At 44.4% G+C, this 23070-nt stretch overlaps 1 protein-coding gene across 1 annotated transcript in view; it reads left to right on the top strand.

Moving 5' to 3' along the window:
* The window catches only part of MAP4 (microtubule associated protein 4), a 286817-nt gene that overhangs the window by 162887 nt on the left and 100860 nt on the right, over positions 1 to 23070 (top strand). Inside the window, exons 6-9 of the mRNA XM_077808533.1 lie at positions 10906 to 11016; positions 11664 to 11792; positions 12318 to 12410; positions 21719 to 21856. Of these exons, the coding sequence (XP_077664659.1) occupies positions 10906 to 11016; positions 11664 to 11792; positions 12318 to 12410; positions 21719 to 21856 (471 nt within the window). The remainder of the gene's footprint in view (positions 1 to 10905; positions 11017 to 11663; positions 11793 to 12317; positions 12411 to 21718; positions 21857 to 23070) is intronic.

The following is a 23070-nucleotide window of genomic DNA, read 5'->3' as shown; positions in this document are numbered from 1 at the left end:
CCCAATCCTCTAATTTGTCTAGGTCCCTCTGTATCCTATCCCTACCCTCCAGCGTATCTACCTCTCCTCCCAGTTTAGTGTCTTCTGCAAACTTGCTTAGAGTCCAATCCACACCATCCTCCAGATCATTTATAAAGATATTGAACAAAACCGGCCCCAGGACCGACCCTTGAGGCACTCCACTTGATACCAGTTGCCATCTAGACATGGAGCCATTGATCACTACCCTTTGAGCCCGACAATTTAGCCAACTTTCTACCCACCTTATAGTGCATTCATCCAGCCCATACTACTTTAACTTGCTGACAAGAATACTGTGGGAGACCATGTCAAAAGTTTTGCTAAAGTCAAGAAACAATACATCCATGGCTTTCCCTTCATCCACAGAACCAGTAATCTCATCATAGAAGGCGATTAGATTAGTCAGGCATGACCTTCCCTTGGTGAATCCATGCTGACTGTTCCTGATCACTTTCCTCTCATGTAAGTGCTTCAGGATTGATTCCTTGAGGACCTGCTCCATGATTTTTCCAGGGACTGAGGTGAGGCTGACTGGCCTGTATTTCCCAGGATCCTCCTTCTTCCCTTTTTTAAAGATGGGCACTACATTAGCCTTTTTCCAGTCGTCCGGGACTTCCCCCGATCGCCATGAGTTTTCAAAGATAATGGCCAGTGGCTCTGCAATCACAGCCCCAACTCCTTTAGCACTCTCGGATGCAACGCATCCGGCCACATGGACTTGTGCACATCCAGCTTTTCTAAATAGTCCCTAACCACCTCTATCTCCACAGAGGGCTGGCCATCTCTTCCCCATTTTGTGATGCCCAGCGCAGCAGTCTGGGAGCTGACCTTGTTCGTGAAGACAGAGGCAAAAAAAGCATTGAGTACATCCTCTGTCACTAGGTTGCCTCCCTCATTCAGTAAGGGGCCCACACTTTCCTTGGCTTTCTTCTTGTTGCCAACATACCCGAAGAAACCCTTCTTGTTACTCTTAACATCTCTTGCTAGCTGCAGCTCCAGGTGTGATTTGGCCCTCCTGATTTCATTCCTACATGCCCGAGCAATATTTTTATACTCTTCCCTGTCATTTGTCCAATCTTCCACATCTTGTAAGCTTCTTTTTTATGTTTAAGATCCGCAAGGATTTCACTTTTAAGCCAAGCTGGTCGCCTGCCATATTTACTATTCTTTCGACACATCGGGATGGTTTGTCCCTGTAACCTCAATAGGGATTCTTTGAAATACAGCCAGCTCTCCTGGACTCCTTTCCCCCTCATGTTATTCCCCCAGGGGATCCTACCCATCAGTTCCCTGAGGGAGTCGAAGTCTGCTTTCCTGAAGTCCAGGGTCCGTATTTTGCTGCTTACCTTTCTTCACTGTGTCAGGATCCTGAACTCGACCAACTCATGGTCACTGCCTCCCAGATTCCCATCCACTTTTGCTTCCCCTACTAATTCTTCCCGGTTTGTGAGCAGCAGGTCAAGAAAAGCTCTCCCCCTAGTTGGCTCCTCCAGCACTTGCACCAGGAAATTGTCCCCTACATTTTCCAAAAACTTCCTGGATTGTCTGTGCACCGCTGTAGTGCTCTCCCAGCAGGTATCAGGGTGATTGAAGTCGCCCATGAGAACCAGGGCGTGCGATCTAGTAGCTTCTGCAAGTTGCCGGAAGAAAGGCTTATCCACCTCATCCCCCTGGTCCGGTGGTCTATAGCAGACTCCCACCACTACATTACTCTTGTTGCTCACACTTCTAAACTTAATCCAGAGACACTCAGGTTTTTCTGCATTTTCATACCGGAGCTCTGAGCAGTCATGCTGCTCCCTTACATTCAGTGCTACTCCCCCACCTTTTCTGCCCTGCCTGTCCTTCCTGAACAGTTTATAACCATCCATGACAGTACTCCAGTCATGTGAGTTATCCCACCAAGTCTCTGTTATTCCAATCACGTCATAATTCCTTGCCTTCACCAGGACCTCCAGTTCTCCCTGCTTGTTTCCCAGGCTTCTTGCATTTGTATGTAGGCACTTGAGATAACCTGCTGATCGCCCCTCATTCTCAGTATGAGCCCTCCCCTCACAGACGCTCCTGCCTGTGCTTCCTCCCGGTATCCTGCTTGCCCACTTACCTCAGGGCTTTGGTCTCCTTCCCCCGGTGAACCTAGTTTAAAGCCCTCCTCACTAGGTTAGCCAGGCTGCTCGCAAAGATGCTCTTCCCTCTCTTCGTTAGGTGGAGCCCGTCTCTGCCCAGCACTCCTCCTTCATGGAACACCATCCCATGGTCAAAGAATCCAAAGCCTTCTCTACGAAACCACCTGCGTAGCCATTCGTTGACTTCCACGATTCGATGGTCCCTACCCCGGCCTTTTCCTTCCACGGGGAGGATGGACGGGAACACCACTTGCGCCTCAAACTCCTTTGTCCTTCTTCCCAGAGCCACGTAGTCCGCAGTGATCCGCTCAAGGTCATTCTTGGCAGTATCATTGGTGCCCACGTGGAGAAGCAGGAAGGGGTAGCGATCCGAGAGCTTGATGAGTCTCTGCAGTCTCGCCGTCACATTGTGAATCTTAGCTCCTGGCAAGTAGCAGACTTCTCTGTTTTCCTGGTCAGGGTGGCAGATAGATGACTCAGTCCCCCTGAGGAGAGAGTCCCTGACCACCACCACCCGCCTCCTTCTCTTGGGAGTGGTGGTCGTGGAACCCCCAACCTTAGGACAGTGCATCTCATGCCTTCCAACCAACCTCACTGCTTGCCTGCCTCCCTTTCTAAATTTACTATTATGTAAACCTCATCTATTGTTTATACAGCACCAATAAGTACAATATTGAGTTATGTTCTCTCCCTCAGCACACCAAAATGTACTGGATTATATTTCTTTTGTATATATAGATGCATGATGAGATGCTCCATCAAGTCCAAACAAGGACTTGAAATTCTGAAAAATGCAATGTCACCAAATAGTTAAACCCAGAACTGCACTTTAATACTTGTCTACAAGACTGACAATGAATAATTAATATGTAGAGGTGTACAAATTGCATCCAATAAACTTGTTTATCACTGGCTATGATCATAACTAGATCAAGTATCCCATTTTATATATAACAGGAAACCAGTGGAAAAAGATGCGTTTCTGGAATAAATATTCTTGCAGTTAAAATTCTTGTACAGGTGTTGTGTTTCTTTTCATCCCTGTGTGAAGGTACAATATGGATATCTTATAACTATGAGTAATCCAATTACTGAGCAAGTCACTAGTTCTAGACTGTTGGGGCAAAAGTCCGGTTTTTCCTCTTTTCACCTAATTGACCTTTTTCCCAGGTCTCATGCTATTCTAATACTGGGCGCATATCCTTTTCCTGGTGTTTAGAGCTACAGAAGCTGTGTTTTCTGTAAGTCTTGTATGCATAGTCCTTTTGCCAAAAAGGAAACTTGTTCAGTCAGATTGAAGGATGTCTCTTTATGGGTGTCCATGCAAGTTACACAAGGATTGTTCAGTTTCCAAAGAAGAGCTATTGAGTCTGACAGCTGAACATGATTGAATTCAGGAAGCAGTAGAAGTGTTGGAAGTCCAAGTCATAAATGTCTTGGGCTGCACAGTGAACCCCCAGCCAAGGGGCACTTTGTGACTAGCATTCAGAGCTCTGCTATGGAAATTTTTGGCTGTCCCATGCTGAAGGAGGTGTTGCTCATTAATAGAGAAATTAAAGAAGATATTTTGATAGCTGTCCTGGCAGCCAGGGCAGAAGTTCTGTGCGAAATTCTAGTTGTGGTATTTGTGATGGTGAATCCCAGCTGTGTTGAAATTTAGCTAAGATTAGGTGGAAGATATTGTTTCTGCATCTCAGCCACCCTGATGAAGACAGCTGGACAATATATGAAGCTCAGCCAATCATGAAACTTCTGAGCACACTGAGCATAGAAATGTTTTTAAAAGCTTCCCCATCGTCTGTCTCAAAGAATAGGCATGTCATGAATAGTAGACTGAGGCCATGTGTACACTGAAGCTTATGGCAAACTCAAGTTACGTCGGCTTACAGCTGCCACAGTTAGTATGTCACTTGTGTGTGTGCATGCTTGGCTCCTTGTGTTGATCGTACGCACCATGGCAGGGTATACCAGGCTTGCTTGTATAGATCCAGAGTGCCGTGCACTATGGGTAGGTATCCCACTGTGCAACTTGCCACTGTCAGGCGCATTGCCTTTTGGGAAGTTTTGGAAATGCATGATGGGGCCAAAACAGGTTGCTCAGGGGTTATTGGGAGCATGGGGTCAACATCCCAATGTGCAACTGTCTCAATCCATAATGTTATCTGTATCCCACAATTTTCATGTCCTTTTTTCAAAATCCCACCAACCTGCACAGCCCTCTGTCTGCCATCTCTGATGGGAGCATGGAGTCTGCACAGCTCTGCACTATTTTCATGAGCGTTTCAAGCACAGGTCACTTGATCTTGGAATATTTGCAGAGCCACAAAAACCATATGAGTGGGGAACATGAAAATTTCTTGGAAGACAGATGGCTGTGGGACACAACGAGAACCAATTCAAGGTTGTTGGTGGCATTCATGGTGCAACTGCAGATGATGGAATGCCACTTCTGAGCCCAAGAAACAAGCACTGACTGGTGGGATCTCATCGTAATGAAGGTTTGGGATGATGACCAGTGGCTGCAGAACTTTTGGATGCCAGAGCTCACGTTCCTGCATCTGTGTGCTGAGCTTGCCACAGCCGTGCGGCGCAGGGATACCAAAATGAGAGCTGCACTGACAGTGGAGAATTGAGTGGTGATTGCACTGTGGAAACCTGGTACCCAAGTTTGCTACCAGTTAGTTGGGAATCAATTTGGAGTCAGGAAATCCACCGCAGGGGTCGTTGTCATGCAAGTGTGCAGGGCCGTTAACCATTTCCTGCTACCCAGGACTGTGACTCTGGGCAAAGTGCGGGACATAATGGATGGATTTGCAACAGTAGGACTCCAAAACTGTGGTAGAGCGATAAATGGCACACACATCCCTGTTTTGGCACCAGACCACCTTCCACAGAGTATGTCAACAGAAAGGGCTACTTTTCTATGATTATGCAAGCATTGATGGATCACTGAGGATGATTTACCGATATCAGTGTGGGTTGGTCAGAGAAAGTGCATGACACTGACATCTCTAAGAAAACAGGACTGTTCAGAAAGCTACAAGTAGGGACTTTCTTTCCCAATTGGCGGATTACCGTTGGGAATATTGAAATGCCAATAGAGATCCTGGGGGACTCCAGCCTACCCCTTGCTCATGAAGCCATACACCACCTGTGACTGAGAGCACCCGTGTATGCACACCCTACACACTGTTATAATACTCTTTGTGCAAAATATGCCTTGTGAGGTATCATTTGAAAACTAATAACTTTCTGGTCAATAATATCATGGTGAAGTGTGTGTAGCAACATTATATGTAAAGTTATGAATTCCCCCTGAATGATGGTGGCACATGTTCAAACCCACATAGCCCTGATTAGACATAATCAGTCAAGCAGTTCTGAAACAAAGAAGTGTGTGTTTACCTCAATTTACATATAAGTTATAAACAGGGTCCTCAGACAGTCAGACCAGAAAGACAGGAGACCAGGAAAATCTGCATTTCAGCAAACCGAGATGAGAAGAAACAGCATGCTTCCTATTTCGCTGTCAGACACCATGTTGCCGCCTTTACTGTTTTGAATAAACTTTGCTTTGGGGGTTAACCTTTGGAAACATGCATCTCAAAGCGGGGACTGGACTAAAAAGTGAGGGGCAAAAACACCCAAAGTTATCACTCTGTCCATCTCCTTTTTCACCTAGAAGACAAAAGAAACAGCTGTTGGACTTGGGGAGCAGATCCTGGCCTGAGGGTTTGGTCTGCAGTGTTACTGGAAACATGTGATAAGGGCATCTTGAACCAGTTTAAGTTTAGTAAGCGTTTCATCTTTATTTCTCTTGTAACGATTTCTGACTGTAATGCATTATATTTGTACTCACTTAAAACCTGTCTCCTTGCAGGTAATAAACTTGTTTTATTTTTTAATTAAAGTTCAATCCAGTGTTAATTGTTTGGGTAACTTCATTTAACGTAGCAGACTGTTGTATGTTGATCCCCTTAGAGGGGCAACGGGCCTAATGTATCTGGACTGTCCAGGAGAGGGCTGGATGGTGCAGAACACGTTTTTTGGGGAAAATCCAGGCGTGGGAGCATGGTGGGGTCACCCTGAAAGTGTAACCAAGGCTAGTGGAAGCCACGGTATGACTGATATGTGGCTGGCAAGGTGCAGCTATACACAGACATGCATGCTGGCAGGCGGTTTGTGAGTGGCTCAGGTGGGAGTTACAGCAGCAAAGCATAATGAGGCACCCACAGTTGCAGGGTAGGTGGTGATACAGCCCCCCACTAGTCTGGAAAGTCATACTGGCTACCTGACAGCACCAAGGAATGATTCAACTAACGGCTGAAGCAGGTACAGAATGACAGTTGAATGTGCTTTTGGTCATTTGAAGGGTTGGTGGCATTGTTTACTCACAAGATTGGATCTCAAATGAAAAAAGTATCCCAATGGTTATAGCTGCCTGCTATGTCCTGCATAATATATGTGAAGCAAAGGGGGAAAGGTTTCCGCTGGGATGGAGAGCAGAGGTGCAGCACCTGTCTGCTGAATTTGAACAGCCAGATAACAGTGAGCCAGAATAGTGTGTGGTGGTGTAGTGTGCTCTACTTGGACCTGCTCTTTTGTGGTGTGGTAGGAATTGTGTGGTGATTGCTGTACATGTAGGACTCTAACAATGTCAATGTACCTATTAATTTTGTGACTGATCCTATGAATTGTGTGCGACTGTGCAGTAACAGGTAATTGGTTTCTTTCAGAACAGCTCGGCACTCGGCAGCATGTGTTGTGATCTAATAAAGATAATTTATGTTCCAAATAATAGGATTTATTCTGTAATAAAATCAGTGCAACAAAGGGCAATTTTAAACAAATACATTAAAAACGTAATAAAGTTTAATAAATTAAGTGAACAGAACTTATGAAGGGGAAAGAATATTCACGTCTATTTCAGGTACATATATACCAACCGTAGCTTTCATAGGTCAGTGTATGTGAAGCTCTGATTGTCTTTAATGTCCTCTGGGGTGGAGTGGTGGGGGTAGTGCAGTGACCACTGATGCCATGTGGAATGTTGGGGGGATGGGGGGTAGAGAGAGGTCCTGATATTGAGTTCTGTGTGCTGCAGAGGGAGGCTAACTACAGTTCCATCGGAGTCTGGAGCATCTGTGTTTGCTGCCTGAGAAGCCCCATTATATCCTAGTGCATCTCTCTCCCCTTTTCGTGATGGGACTCCTGAGCCTTTCTCCTTTCCACTCTTTCCTTCGAGGCTGTCCACAATGTCATCCTCCAGGCCCTGTGCTCACAATCCAGTGCATCACTGGCTTGCAGGATCTCATTGAACATGTCATACTGAGTCCTCGTCTTTCTCCTCTTTACCTGGCTCAGGCATTCTGCAGGTATGGAGGGGGAGACCCTGAAGGCCACAATGGCAGCAGTTGAAGATAAAATACACAGAGGTACCATTATCAGTATATTCACTACAGAAAGCAAAATTTAGGAAGCTGAATTCACTCCCCTTGCTCACCTAAAGTTTTAAGCACTACATTTTCACGTCTGCTTGGGATTGCTTGTGCATGGCACCAGCCATGATGAGTGTGGCCTGTCGGGGGGCCAGGAAAATGACGAGGGAATTGCTCAGCTGCATGATTCTAGTAGACTAGGGCAATGACATGGAATATTGTCATAGGTTTCCACAAACAGTGGTGATTTTAGCTGATATTTCACTCCTGAGGATAACAGAAGTGGAGAGAGTACAGCTGCTGCTGACATACCAGAGTCATTGGGGCCCAAATGCTGCTAGACTGTGTCCTATAATGGTGCCTGCTGAAGTTATCGCTGAATGGTGAGGGACAGTGTTCTACCTCAGAGGAAGAAATAAGGCAGCCCTCCTCAGAAACCTTCAGCAGAGGATTGCAGAGTACCTCCATAAAAGTTTCATTGAGATCTCTCAGGAGGATTCAAGGGATATCCCTGTGGATTTAAACAAACAGCTCTGAATGGCCACCCTGCCTAAGTAGAGGAGAATGAAAAGCAGAAAGCAACTCTACCTCTCTTGGTTGTACCACTACCTATTCTAGCATGAGTATATTAATGAAAAGACAAAAGTTGTATCTTGCTGCTTTGGGTTGCTATCCCTGTAATTGAAAATTCATCTGCATACTTACCTGAGTTTCCTTCCCTTGCATCGGGCTTGATTGGCAGGACAGGCTGGACTCTGGTGGAGTTAAAACGAGGGCCTGACTTCCTGTGCGGCTGGATCCCCTGCTTGCCTGTCCTCCATACTACTCCTATTCCTCATCCACAGCCACCTCCTCGCTGTTCACGGCAGGAGCTTGTGACTTGGCAGGTTTGCAGCTTGGCACTGGATTGCTTGTTGGCCTCCCTGACTTTCTGGTATGCCTTCCGTGGCTTTCACGTGGCACTGCTACTGATTCCTGTTGTACCCCTTCTCATGCGTCCCCTGAGGAATCTGCTCATAGATATCAAAATTTCTGCAGATGGTTTGGAGCTGTTCCTGCACAGCTGCTTCTCTCCACAGGCCCATTCTAAGCAGGAGCGTCTATTCCAAACAGGAGTGTGACTGGAGCATGTAGCTGGCACGGTCAGTAGGCCAGTTACACGCAACAACTGAGAGCTCCTAAGTGTGCTCACCAAGCCTGGCAATCAGGAAAAACTATTTCAAAAATTTGCCGGGCTCTAAAGGTAAGGGAGGGAAGACTTCTGGTCTTGGTGATGCCTGGGCAGTGGAGTTCACAGTGATGACCAGAGTGATCATTGTGGAACAGGTTTCAGAGTAGCAGCCGTGTTAGTCTGTATTTGCAAAAAGAAAAGGAGTACTTGTGGCACCTTAGAGATTAACCAATTTATTTGAGCTACAGTGAGTTGAAGTGAGCTGTAGCTCACGAAAGCTTATGCTCAAATAAATTGGTTAGTCTCTAAGGTGCCACAAGTCCTCCTTTTCTTTTGCATTGTGGAATAGCTGCTGAAGTACAGTTAGGACTGACATATATAGCGCATTGTCTACACACGCCGTGCATCAACCTAAGTGTGTCAACTGAGACTCTACTCAGCATAGGTTGGGTTACTATGTTGGTGCAGTGGGGCACTTATAGTGGTGGGAGACCAATTTAAATGTAGATACATGCACAACTAGGTCGACATAAGCTGCTGTGCGTCAACCTAACTGTGTAATCCACTGGGCCTGAGATGGCATCATTTTAATTGTGCTGCATAATATGAGATCTCTATACAGAACGCATGCAGATCAACTGTGGAAAGTGTGATTATTCCTTCTTTTCAGCAATGTATAGTGCACATACTAGCCTATTCCAAGGGTTGAGGGATATACTGTCAGAAATGTCACTTGTCTGTTGTGGGTCCTGAGCAAAGGACCTTTAGTTGCTCAGCTGCATCTATCTAGTCAGTGAAGTAAAGCATACCTGGCGCAAGCTAACAAGATAGTCCTTGATCCTGAAAACTATCTAGAGGCCTCGAAACCCAGGGTCACATGTGAGAGAGACACATCATGCAGTGTGCTTCTTTACCTTCACCCAGTTGCACATTCTTTCTTTTTGGTTATATTCGGGCATAGCAATCAGCCCATGTTTGGTTTTTACAGCTCTGTTCTTCCCTCTGTCTGCGAGATCAACCCTCTACTACTCTTGCTCATTTCATTTCTGTTAAATGGCTTGGCCATTTCAGTTAAATAATCAAGCCTAAAAATATAGTGCAACTCTTCTTGCAGTGTCCTGCTTAGGTGGTTGCACTCATTATTTGAGAGTACTTGTGTGTGTGTGTGTGTACACACACACACAGAGCAGGCAGCATTGCTGAAATGGAAGTTCCTTTCCTTTTTTGTTGAGTGTCTGACTTGACCTCTGAGTATATACCACCAAGGAGTGGCATAAATACTTTTTCTGTCTTGGGCTATATATTTTTTGTCCAGAGGCCAGTCAAAAGGTGACTCCAGATAAATGAAATTTCAGCTTCTTGCCTGTTGGGCAAGGTGCTGACTTGCATTAAAAATCCTTCGTGAGGCTGACTAACCAGTGTATCTGATCTGGAACATATAACAAAGATTGTTCTCCTCACAGACTTTTAAGGTTAGAAGGGACCATCATAATCATGTAATCTTCCCTCCTGCACGTTGCAGGCCACGGAACCTCACCCACCCAGGCCTGTAATAGACCCATACCCTTCCTCAATCATCTTGTAATGTCTCTGAATAATAAAAAATGGGTGATTTCTCTGCCTGGCCCATTATTTTGCTAAATTCCTGCTCTGGCTCAACAGCCAATTACACCTCCATGCTGCTCTGAGGGAAGTGTATGTATGGCTCATTATATGCTTTTCCCCAAAGTGCAGTATGGGACATGACATAATGACATTTGAGTTATCTGAGCTGGATCAGTTTTCATTTCTTCTTCAGATCAGATATACCGGTCCATCAAATCACCCAAGACTTAAATACTGCTTGTCTTTGAGAGAGGGACATACAGGTACACCATACAATATTTATTCTACTCTTAAACCCATCTTGGCTACAAAATAACACGGACAGCCACATTTTCATGTTGAGTATAAATCTTGCTTGAAAGAGGACAAGTCGTCCTTTTTTTGTCGGGGGGCGGGGGGAGAACACCCAAATTTCCTAGCTTTGTATAACCTCTTGCAGGACAATGTTGGTAGTGTTGCTCATCCTCAACATTCTTACATAATTTTACTCTCATGTTGTCATCCTTTTCTGGTAACATGTTTGATTTATTCTCATGTTCCTCAGAGCCCTTCAAGATGCACAGAGAGGATGTCCTGTCTGATATGCTGCTACGTCCTTCTGGGGAGACTCGCCTACCATTCACAGAGCATTTTGAAGCTTCAGAAGAAGTTCATGGTATAATCCTCTATTGAATATGTTCGCGGGCTGCTGTTAACCAGGGGTTCAGTTTTCAGTTTCTATATATGGAATTGTGGGCTGTCTACAGAAATCCGTTAAACTGGCAATAATGTAAAATTTTACCTCCTTTCTTCTCCTGAGTCGTCTTTTGTAAACAGTGTTTTGGGCTTGAGCTCTCTCAACAGACCTGGTCTTTTATCCCCTTTTCGTCCTATTTTATTTTAATTAAAAAAAAAAAGCTGAATTAAACTAAAGTCCAAACTTTAACTTCGTCTTCAAATGTTTTGTCCCCATTTGTGGGTTTTTTCACTTTCCAGTTTTCAACATTTGGACCATGGTCGCTTGAGAGCTTCTATAAGAATAGCTTATTTGGGAGTAGTATCTGAAAGGCACACAACTTCCCTTCCCCTGCCCAATAACATTTGATTAACTTTTTCTTGGTCTGTATAGCAGATCTAGTGCCTCTGAGTGAATTAACAGGTAGGTTTATGTACAGTATGTAGACTCATGTATACATTATTTTGTGATGAAAATAAAGTACATTGCTCTGTAAGTTAATGGACCTAATGAAATAAGTTTGTGTTGGAAACAAATCAGAATTTAAAAAGATGATAGCAGTGACAAATGTACTTTATTTCTTACAGCACCCCATGCAGCTATGATGGTACCTGAACTGCCTTCTCTGGGATCCTCATATTCTCCTGCAGAAGTTATAGATCCATCTGCCTTCATGACCCTGGATTCAACAACAGAGTCTCTGCTGAATATATCAGGTGCAACACACTTCTGCTGCTGCCATGCTACTTTATAACTGGGACCAGAGGGATCTGCGGGTCAGAAACTGTTAGGTGTATTAATCTTAAAAAGATGATCATATTTGGCTTTTCCAGTTACATAAAATGAGTCAAGATTAAGAAAATATCCCATTGGAAAGAACATAAAATGCTTCAACTCAATTTTCAGTCTGAGAGATTTCTTAAGGTATTTGGGAGCAGAATGTCTCATTGAGAGTGTGTGTCTTGTGCTGGTGGATCTTAAAATTAGTACTAGTTAATATCCCTTTCTTATATAATCCCTTAGATCCATAATAATATCAGAGGAGACCACATGTTCAGGTCCTGTAAGGTTTCCCAAGATGAACTAATAAGTTCTTTCTAAGAATGAAGTTGCAAAAACAGCAAAGCCTGTACCACATGGGTAAATATGTGGTTGCAATGTGTAGTTGAGCATCTGTTTTGAAGTCCAGAACCAGTGCTGTTGACATTGACAGGGCTATATGTGCTAATTGTTTCCCTTAGCACCTGCAAGAGTGACAGTGCCTGAAGAACATTGGCTGGGAGTTCAGCATGCTGTGGAGGGACGAGATGAATCTTCCTTTGGAGAGCCACCAGGTAAAAATTAAAGTATTGGGTTGTCCCCAGAAAATTATTTCTGGAGTCTTTCAGCAGGATTTGAATGCCAGAAATAATGGTCTTTCCTTCCCTCTTAAAAATGGAGGCTAAGGGCTGTATTGTGGGTACTATAGCATGACTAAAACACTGCTGTGTTGGTTCTGTAACATCCTTGGAATAGAAAAAAATCTTCATTGGAGGTACATTTCTTATGGCAAAGTGCTCAGAATTGGGAAAAGAAATAAAATCAATTGTGAACTTTAGGTATCTCTCTGAAGATGGATATATCCTTGCTATCTGGGGGTCTATGTTCACTCCCAAGAGAGTTATTTGGGTGGACAGAATCAAGGAGCTTTTCTTGATGTTGATAATAAAGCCTTTCAGGATACTCAAAGTCAGAGACATAGCTTTGTATGCCACTGCTAGAGATAGAGCTCTGATTAAGATGATGTCCAGGAGGGAGTACAGGTGGATCTGCGTGACCTTACTCTGTCTGTGATTACCACCAATATCTTTATAAAGACCTACAAGGCAGAGGACAAGCCAAATGGGAGCATCAGATATTGATAATGCTTCCTGTTGTAGGCAAACCTTGGGAACCTGTGGTTGCACGGTCTGATTGAGATGTTGGAGGTGTATTCATCCGCCAGATCTACTGAAGTCATAAAATCTCTCTGGGACAGGGATACACCATAGAGGTTAGGGTCTCCACCTGGAACTTGGTTTTCTTCATCTACCTGTTGAGCCTTTTGAGATACAAAATGGCTCTCATTCTGCCTGTAAATTTCTGAATGATAAAGATGATAGAGTTTTAAGGGTTCTACTCCATCTTCTGAGGGAATGCTCTCTATTACTCCCACATCCAGGAAATGAGAAATCTTGTTCTGGATTAAACCATGCTTTATGGGGTTGTTTGAGATGTGGGACTAGACGAAAAATGAATGGGGTGGAGCCTGTAACTCAGCCCTAGGTAGAGACCTATGCAGTCTTTGTCATAATGAGGCTTTGGGAATGGCAGGGTTCCCTCGGGGCTTTCCTCTGGAGAACAAGTTGTCTCTTCACTGGTGTTTCTGTGAGGATGAAAGCCAAAAGGAATGCCTTTGCCTGAAGGCCATTCTGTACTCTTGCAAAAGGTATGGTATGGCATTGGGAAGGACTGTTTAGATTTTGGGGCACTGTCCGCCACTACTTGATCTAGCTTCTCTCTGAAAATCAGGGATTCCATGAATTTGGTGGAGCACAGGACCTGCTTTAAGTGGCTATCCTCCTTCCAGGGATGGAGCTACAGTTGGCACCTGGTCACTGCTGGAGGCCAAGGCTTTGGCTGAGAATCTCATTGCCTCTGCAGAAGGTTCAACAATGAATGCTGTTGTCAGGGAAACTTCCTTTAATTAGAGCCAGAGTCAGGGTGATCTCTATCATATCAGCTCACAGACTGCTGCGCTGGGCATCACAGCATGGGGAGTAGATGGCCAGCCCCCTGTGGAGAAAGAGGTGGTTAGGGACTATTTAGAAAAGCTGGACGTGCACAAGTCCATGGGGCCGGACAAGTTGCATCCGAGAGTGCTAAAGGAATTGGCGGTTGTGATTGCAGAGCCATTGGCCATTATCTTTGAAAACTCGTGGCGAACGGGGGAAGTCCCAGATGACTGGAAAAAGGTTAATGTAGTGCCAATCTTTAAAAAAGGGAAGAAGGAGGATCCTGGGAACTACAGGCCAGTCAGCCTCACCTCAGTCCCCGGAAAAATCATGGAGCATGTCCTCAAAGAATCAATCCTGAAGCACTTACATGAGAGGAAAGTGATCAGGAACAGTCAGCATGGATTCACCAAGGGAAGGTCATGCCTGACTAATCTAATCGCCTTCTATGATGAGATTACTGGTTCTGTGGATGAAGGGAAAGCAGTGGATGTATTGTTTCTTGACTTCGGCAAAGCTTTTGACATGGTCTCCCACAGTATTGTTGTCAGCAAGTTAAAGAAGTATGGGCTGGATGAATGCACTATAAGGTGGGTAGAAAGTTGGCTAGATTGTCGGGCTCAACGGGTAGTGATCAATGGCTCCATGTCTAGTTGGCAGCCGGTATCAAGTGGAGTGCCCCAAGGGTCGGTCCTGGGGCTGGTTTTGTTCAATATCTTCATAAATGATCTGGAGGATGGTGTGGATTGGACTCTCAGCAAATTTGCGGATGATACTAAACTAGGAGGAGTGGTAGATACGCTGAAGGGCAGGGATAGGATACAGAGGGACCTAGACAAATTGGAGGATTGGGCCAAAAGAAATCTGATGAGGTTCAATAAGGATAAGTGCAGGGTCCTGCACTTAGGACGGAAGAATCCAATGCACCGCTACAGACTAGGGACCGAATGGCTAGGCAGCAGTTCTGCGGAAAAGGACCTAGGGGTGACAGTGGACGAGAAGCTGGATATGAGTCAGCAGTGTGCCCTTGTTGCCAAGAAGGTCAATGGCATTTTGGGATGTATACGTAGGGGCATAGCGAGCAGATCGAGGGACGTGATCGTCCCCCTCTATTCGACATTGGTGAGGCCTCATCTGGAGTACTGTGTCCAGTTTTGGGCCCCACACTACAAGAAGGATGTGGATAAATTGGAGAGAGTCCAGCGAAGGGCAACAAAAATGATTAGGGGTCTAGAACACATGACTTATGAGGAGAGGCTGAGGGAGCTGGGATTGTTTAGCCTGCAGAAGAGAAGAATGAGGGGGGATTTGATAGCTGCTTTCAACTACCTGAAAGGGGGTTCCAAAGAGGATGGCTCTAGACTGTTCTCAATGGTAGCAGATGACAGAACGAGGAGTAATGGCCTCAAGTTGCAGTGGGGGAGGTTTAGATTAGATATTAGGAAAAACTTTTTCACTAAGAGGGTGGTGAAACACTGGAATGCGTTGCCTAGGGAGGTGGTGGAATCTCCTTCCTTGGAAGTTTTTAAGGTCAGGCTTGACAAAGCCCTGGCTGGGATGATTTAATTGGGGATTGGTCCTGCTTCGAGCAGGGGGTTGGACTAGATGACCTTCAGGGGTCCCTTCCAACCCTGATATTCTATGATTCTATGATTCTAAGTGCAGGGTCCTGCACTTAGGACGGAAGAACCCAATGCACGGCTGCAGACTAGGGACCGAATGGCTAGGCAGCAGTTCTGCGGAAAAGGACCTAGGGGTGACAGTGGACGAGAAGCTGGATATGAGTCAGCAGTGTGCCCTTGTTGCCAAGAAGGCCAATGGCATTTTGAGATGTGTAAGTAGGGGCATAGCCAGCAGATCGAGGGACGTGATCGTTCCCCTCTATTCGACATTGGTGAGGCCTCATCTGGAGTACTGTGTCCAGTTTTGGGCCCCACACTACAAGAAGGATGTGGATAAATTGGAGAGAGTCCAGCGAAGGGCAACAAAAATGATTAGGGGTCTGGAACACATGACTTATGAGGAGAGGCTGAGGGAACTGGGATTGTTTAGTCTGCAGAAGAGAAGAATGAGGGGGGATTTGATAGCTGCTTTCAACTACCTGAGAGGTGGTTCCAGAGAGGATGGTTCTAGACTATTGTCAGTGGTGGAAGAGGACAGGACAAGGAGTAATGGTCTCAAGTTGCAGTGGGGGAGGTTTAGGTTGGATATTAGGAAAAACTTTTTACTAGGAGGGTGGTGAAACGCTGGAATGCGTTACCTAGGGAGGTGGTGGAATCTCCTTCCTTAGAAGTTTTTAAGGTCAGGCTTGACAAAGCCCTGGCTGGGATGATTTAATTGGGGATTGGTCCTGCTTTGAGCAGGGGGTTGGACTAGATGACCTCCTGAGGTCCCTTCCAACCCTGATATTCTATGATTCTATGATTGAGAACTCGGCGATATTCTACCGAGGAGAGAGATCCCTTCACAAAGCAAGTAGCACTAGGGACAGCCTGAGGGAGACTGATAAAACCTCAAAATCTTTTTTGAGAGTGACCTCTGTTTTTCTATACATGGGCTCCTCAGGATAGAACTCACCTTCTGAGGGGAAAACCATACCTTTAGTCCAGGACTTTAGGATAGCGTCAGCCTTTAGTAGCTCAGTAATTAGGACTTTTGGTTCCTGGATCCTATACAAGCTAAGATCATTTCCAAGCATAGGGATCACTCCACTACCACAATCACACATCAGTTTGCTTCATCTTAAAGGTATGGGACTTTTCCCTAGAATGCAGGGAAGATCAAGAGAGGGTTCTGGCACAAGTGATCAATTCCTTAAAATGGTTGTCAGCCCAGGGCAAAGTTCACAAGGGCAATGACTTCCAGGTCCCCTTATCCTCTCAATCGATGCCAGCCTGAATGGCTGGGAAGCGCACATGGAGGAGTCCAAAACAGTTCAAGGCAACTGGCACCTGGAGGAAAGGACCCACAGCATAAACCTCCTAGAACTAAGGGTGGTCAAGCTGACTCTAGGAAAGGTTCCAGACCAGCCTAGAGGGGAACCACGTCCTGCTTCAGTCAAACAATACAACCACGGTCACACATGGGGGCAGCAGGGCAGCCCTTAGGATTTATGGGGCCCTATATAGTATTATTAAACTGATGCCCTTATGCCTGACTTGTTCTTAGCAACACAAACATAAGTTTACAGTATTGGAAAACTTTCCACATGCACTTTATTAAAAACAATTTAATAAATTAAGCACACTATAATGCTGATGGACTATACTTGCACTAAAGACGTAGCGCTATATTAAAAACATTCTGATCTATTGACAGAATGATGCAAATAATATAATTTTTTTAATTTGTCAACATTTTATTGAAAATTACTATGAAGAGGTATTGAAACAAGGATTTGCTTTTCATTAAAAGCAATCTTTCTGGCTTTTTTGGCTGCAAAATCAGTAATAATGTCATTGTATGACAAAGATGAAGTGATGTCTTGTTCAGTTGCAAGAATAGCAAGACCAGTCAAGCGTTCCTGACTCATTGTAGAGCGGAGATAGTTTTTAATGATCTTTAGTTTTCACAAACTCCGGTCTCCTGATGCTACTGTTACAGGAATTGTCAGTAGAATATGAGTGGCAATGTACACATTAGGATTTATGTCAACAAGTTTGCTGGTATAATAAAACTGTACAATGTCCATCACCGACTTTGCATGTGGCAACACTGATGACAATGTACTCAATTCTTCGTACAGTTCAAGTCCATTTAAATCAAAACTGTCACCGTGCTTCAGGAGGCTCTCTAGGTTCTTGCACTTTGTCATTAGCTGCTCTTGTTTTCCTATTTCGTTGAGTTTAGTTATGTCATACAAAAATCCAAACTGTTCATGGTGTGCTCGTAAGGTATTAAACCTTTCATCAACAGCAGATATTGCTTTATCCATCACAACATTAAAAAATTCAACCTCAAATTTCTTTTCTGGATCTTCTGTGGGCTAATTTGCTCCTTCATATTCTGGTTGCCATTTTTTCCTCGAAACTCTTGTCATTTTTCGGACATGGAAATTTTGGTTCTACACCACGTGCCTCTGCAAACTCTCTTGCTGTAACCTGTGCTGCTTTGAATCCAGTTTCTCTGTATTTCACTAAAAAGTCTTGTGTGTAGTTTAGCAAGGTAAGTGTTGAATCAAGATGCACTATTTTGCTTACACTTGAGATTTTAACAAGAATGTCATACCAGATTATGACAGATGTTAGAAACTTGAAGCTGGATATTTCAGAGGCCAATGACTGTTTTTCACTTTTAGCTTTTGGATCTCTGTCTTCTTCCGAAATAGCAACCAGTGCTTTGTAAACTTCCTCAGATTGATGTCTCAACGTTTTTACACTTTCTACTGTGCTTTCCCAGCGTGTCTCAGATAGAGGCTTAACAGTAATACCACTGACCTGTGCTTTGAATATTTGCCATTGTTGAGTGGAAGCTGAAAAGAGCATGGAAATGCGTTGCAGCAAACCTAAAAAAGAAATAGCTTCTACAGAAGACTTGGTCATATCACATAAAATCAACTTAAGGCTGTGGCATGCACACGGAACAAAAAAGGCTTGTGGATTTTCCTCCAGCAATCCAACTTGCACACCAGAGATGCGTCCTCTCCTATTGGTGCCATTATCTTAGCCTTGTCCTCTGAATATTCATTATGGCCAGGGAGACACTAACTTTCAGACCTGATAGAGTTGAAACTGGGACCTCTCCTACAGCTCCCAAACAGATAAGACATCCTCTCACAAGATCGTCTGCTTCATCTGGACCTGAACTGGCTGCATCTAACATCCTGGCTATTGAGAGGAAAGCACTAGTATCGTTGGGTCTGTCCTCCAAAGAACGAACACTTCTTTCTTCTAGAAGAGTATCAGCATTTGAAAGCAAACTCCTCAGTCTGGACTGAGTTTTGTGGCTGGTGCCAGGAACATGAAGCAAACCCTAGCTATCCTGGATTTTCTCCAAGAAAGCTTTGACAAAGGTCTCCAACCCTGCACCATTTTGCTTCAGGTGTCCGCACATAGTAGCGTGATGTTCACAGGATCTGTGGATTCTCTGGATGACCATTCCCAAGCAGTCTGGTTAGCCAAGCTGGTGATTAGACCTCATTTTCCCAGGGGGACTTGTCACTTGTACCGAGCTCCTTCACAAACCATCCCTTCGAACCACTGATGTCAGTGTTGTATTTTTCCATCAAAACTTGTTTTCTGATAGCCATCAGGTCCGCCAGGTAAGTGTCAGAGCTGGCAGCACCCTATGCAGAAGCCTTATTGCTTGTTTCAGAGGACAGGGTGGTGCATGGAACTCAGGAATTGGTTATCTCGAAGGTGAACTTTTCTTTCCATGCTTCTAAAGAGGTGGTTCTACCATTGTTCTGTCCAAGACCAGAGCATCCCACCAAGGAGGACGTGGCACACCTTAGATTTCAGAAAACCTCTGAAAATTTACCTCAGATGTACAGTCAGATGAGCAGATCAGGTGCCCTGTATGTATCCTTTCATCTGAAATTCTAAGGACTCAAAGTTTGTAAATCCTGTGGATTAAACTGTGCGTTGTGGAAGTGTACAAGACATCAGAGATTCTGGTTCCAGAAGGGGTCTGGGCACATACCATGTGATCCCTGGCAACCTCATGGGCAGAAAGAGCTAATGCATTTGCAGCAGAAATGTGTAGGACAGCAACCTGGTCAAATGCTAGAACCTTTGTCATGCACTACAAGGTGGACTTCCTGTCCTCTGCACAGATATCCTTCAGCAGGAAGGTACTGCGGGCAGAGGCCCGGAAACGATTTTGCCCTTTGACCAAATATAGGTGGGGGAGGGGATAAGATTTTTCTTTTTCTGATCTTTTCTATAACCCTCCCTACAACTGTTCACTCCTTCCCAGATGTCAAGTATTGTGGGAAAAGCTGGGCTGTAAAACAAAACATTTCTTACCAATACTTTCCTTTCTGTTAGCAGCACCTCCCCCCAGTTCTCACCCTGGTGGCTCAATAGTCAAGGGTCAGATATGAAGTGGAAAATGAACCCCTTAATGAACAGAAAATCTCTTTTGAAGGCTTTCTGATTAATTTATTTTATGCTAGTAACTTCTACCTTGATATTTTAAGTGGCTGTTGCAGATGTAACGTTTTCTTGTAGTTGTATTATGAAGCCTTAGTAATCACTGCCTCCAATTCTATATCCAGTCTTTCCTTTGACAGCATAATATAACATGGAAAGACAGGTACACATATCCCTATAGTTTGTCATGAACATTCCTCTCTTGACTTGAAGAATTAGAACAGCCTAGTTAATAGGTGTCTTGCGGTACTAGAGTGTCTGTATTTAACCATAATTGGGTCCATAGGGAGATCTAATTAACCAATAGATCTTGGGTGCTCCTAGTTCATTCACATAAGATATGCAAGGCAGATCTGGGCAGGGGTCTGTGTGAGACAAAATAGGTTCAGTGATCACCTTTCTTGTAGAGCAGTTTGTATCTACCTCCTACACTTACTTCTGTATCTGTGAAGGTGCAGTAAATGCATTACTAATATAAGGAATAGGTGTTCAAGGTTACTGTGCCTTTTCCAGAATGCTAAAATAATTCATTGGGTGGACATAACTTACTCCTGAAAAGGATCCCTGTAAAAATTGCACCTTCTCACTCAATGTAGCTACCTCTTGTGCCTGTTGACGGTCAGGTCTGCTGACTTCAGTGACATGTGTTCGTTTATTAGATTTTATTCCTCTTAACCCTGCAGGGTCAGTGCAGCAGGAAGAACCAACAAATATGATTCTGGTGCATGCATGTTCATCAATTTTTAACTAAGTTCCATTTTCACAGCCATGTGCTGTACCACATTGTTGTGACACTCAGGAGACAGTGGGACTGCACAGGTATAACTGAGAGGAGAATTGCACTAATTTGCACAGGTGTAATGGAATGTGACCTGCAGAATCGTCATTATTGGTTGTGGTGAGTAAGCCAGAAAGAATCTAGCTTTACTCCAGATTCCAAGTTGAGTGTTGTGGTTGCAGCTAGAAAAACAGTCTTATAAATGGAGTAAACTTGTTTGAGTCATTAAAGGTACATCTATGCAGCAAGCAGCTGCCTGTGGCAGCAAGTCTCAGAACCTGGGTCAACAGACTTGAGTTTGTAGGGCTTGGGCTACTGCACAAAAAATAGCTGTTGTAGGTGAAGTGGCTCCAGCTGGAGCTCAGATTCAGAAGCCTGTGGTCAGGGGCGGGTTTGAGAGCCCAAGCTCCAGCCCAAACTGCAAAATCTATAATAGCTATTTTTAGTGCAGTAGCCCAAGCCTCTCAAAGTCCAGATTGGTCAACTCTGGCTCTGGGACTTGTCGCCACATGCTGCTGCTCACTGTGTAGACATATCCTGAGATGTCATAAGTGTGGAACACCGTAATGGTATTTTTAGAGTCACTTTTCAGAGTAGAACCAAACTTCCTTATTTCAGTATTTGAGTAGTAGTAGTTCTCAGAGTAGCAGCCGTGTTAGTCTGTGTTCGCAAAAAGAAAAGGAGTACTTGTGGCACCTTAGAGACTAACCAATTTATTTGAGCATAAGCTTTCGTGAGCTACAGCATCGGATGCAGTGAGTTGTAGCTCACGAAAGCTTATGCTCAAATAAATTGGTTAGTCTCTAAGGTGCCACAAGTCCTCCTTTTCTTTTTGAGTAGTAGTAGTATATTTAATTTGTGTTACAGTAGTGTCCAGTGGCCCCTCTTGTTATGTTACTAGGCATGGTACAAATGCATGCAAAGTCGCAGACCCTTATCAAAAGAGCTCACAATATATACAGGTAGTGTTTCCAAATTCACTCACGTGTAATGAACAAAAATTTCTTTTGTGTACCTAGAACCCACCAGGTTAGCTGATGTATCAGAACAATATTTGCCAAGTCCAGTGGCTGCTGCACCTGCTGCTGTTCCTTCTGCACTAACAGAGCCTACAGGAGAGACCAAAGCTACTGACACACCGCAGGTTGAACCAACAGGTAAGATCTGTGGGTCTGTCTTGGTGATGGATTATTTGGTGATGGATTTAAGATTTTGAAGAAACCATGTAGGGAAGTATGCACAAGCAACAACTTCACAAAACCTATCATGATGGTGGAGATTGACAATACGAAAGATGATGAAACATAGGAAGGCAGTGGGACTGGATGGTCTACCAATTGAGTCATTTAAAGTATTTGGTCATGAGGGAGTGGTGGTGATGAATTTTTTCAGTGTAATTCTCTGTACTGGAAAAATGCCTGATGAGTGGAGGAAGAGCACACTGGATATGTACGAGGGTAGCACAATAGTGATAACCAGCTGTGGCTATAATGAGTCCTTCACTGTGAGAGTAGGTCTATATAAAGGATCAGCTTTAGGCCCATTCCTATTTGTGATTGTAATGAACACTGTGTCATATTCTTTGAGTGGTGGTCCTTATGTGGATTCCACTCCTTGCACCTGAGACTGGAGATTTGTAGCAAGTAGTGTCTGTTGGTCTCTGCACGCTCAGTTGCTCTCCGTGTACTCTGAACTGAGGGCATAAAGGGCAGCGTGGACTGACACATCTCCAATTCCTTCTTACCGCCACATAGATTGTCGGAATTCTGTGTCCGTTATGGTCTTCCTCTACTGTCAATACTTGTAAATATATATTGTAAATAGTTTTAGTAAATTTAGACTGTGTTCATGTTTTTATAGCTAGTATAGTTAGTATAGCTCCCCATCTCGGGAAGCTTCTCCCCGTGGAGAAGGAATATGTCAAGTATCCAGGGGCTTAATAACTGTATTTTCAGATCCCATTTCTTCTCCATCAATGATGAACACCAGCACTGCCTTGGAGAGGCTCACATCACTGCCAAGTGCAGCTTCTGCTGCTCCTTCCCTCCTCAAACCATGAGGCACAAGAATTCCATCTGCAGAAACACTTCATGGAGAAGGCCATGAGACAGACTCCAGTTGGACCCAGGCCAGGGAGAACCCCCTGTACAGGAGCTTTAGATTGCAAGCAGTGCCCTTCCGAGCATGAGTTCTGGAGTGGAGGACAAAATAGTTAAGCCTAAGAACCCCTCTCAAAAGAGTAGGGGATAGTACTATAGGCAAAAGAACAGATGCCTGTCCTAGATCTGTCTCTTTAAAAAGAAAGAAAAAGGAGGAAAAAAAAAAAAGTATTCCTCCCTATTTTGGTCCAAGTTGGTTGAGTCCTCATGCA

This window comes from Eretmochelys imbricata, chromosome 2 (assembly GCF_965152235.1).
Source record: "Eretmochelys imbricata isolate rEreImb1 chromosome 2, rEreImb1.hap1, whole genome shotgun sequence".
Classification (NCBI taxonomy): domain Eukaryota; kingdom Metazoa; phylum Chordata; order Testudines; family Cheloniidae; genus Eretmochelys; species Eretmochelys imbricata.
The sequence above is the reverse complement of the archived record's forward strand: the minus strand, read 5'-3'. Positions and strand labels throughout refer to the sequence as shown.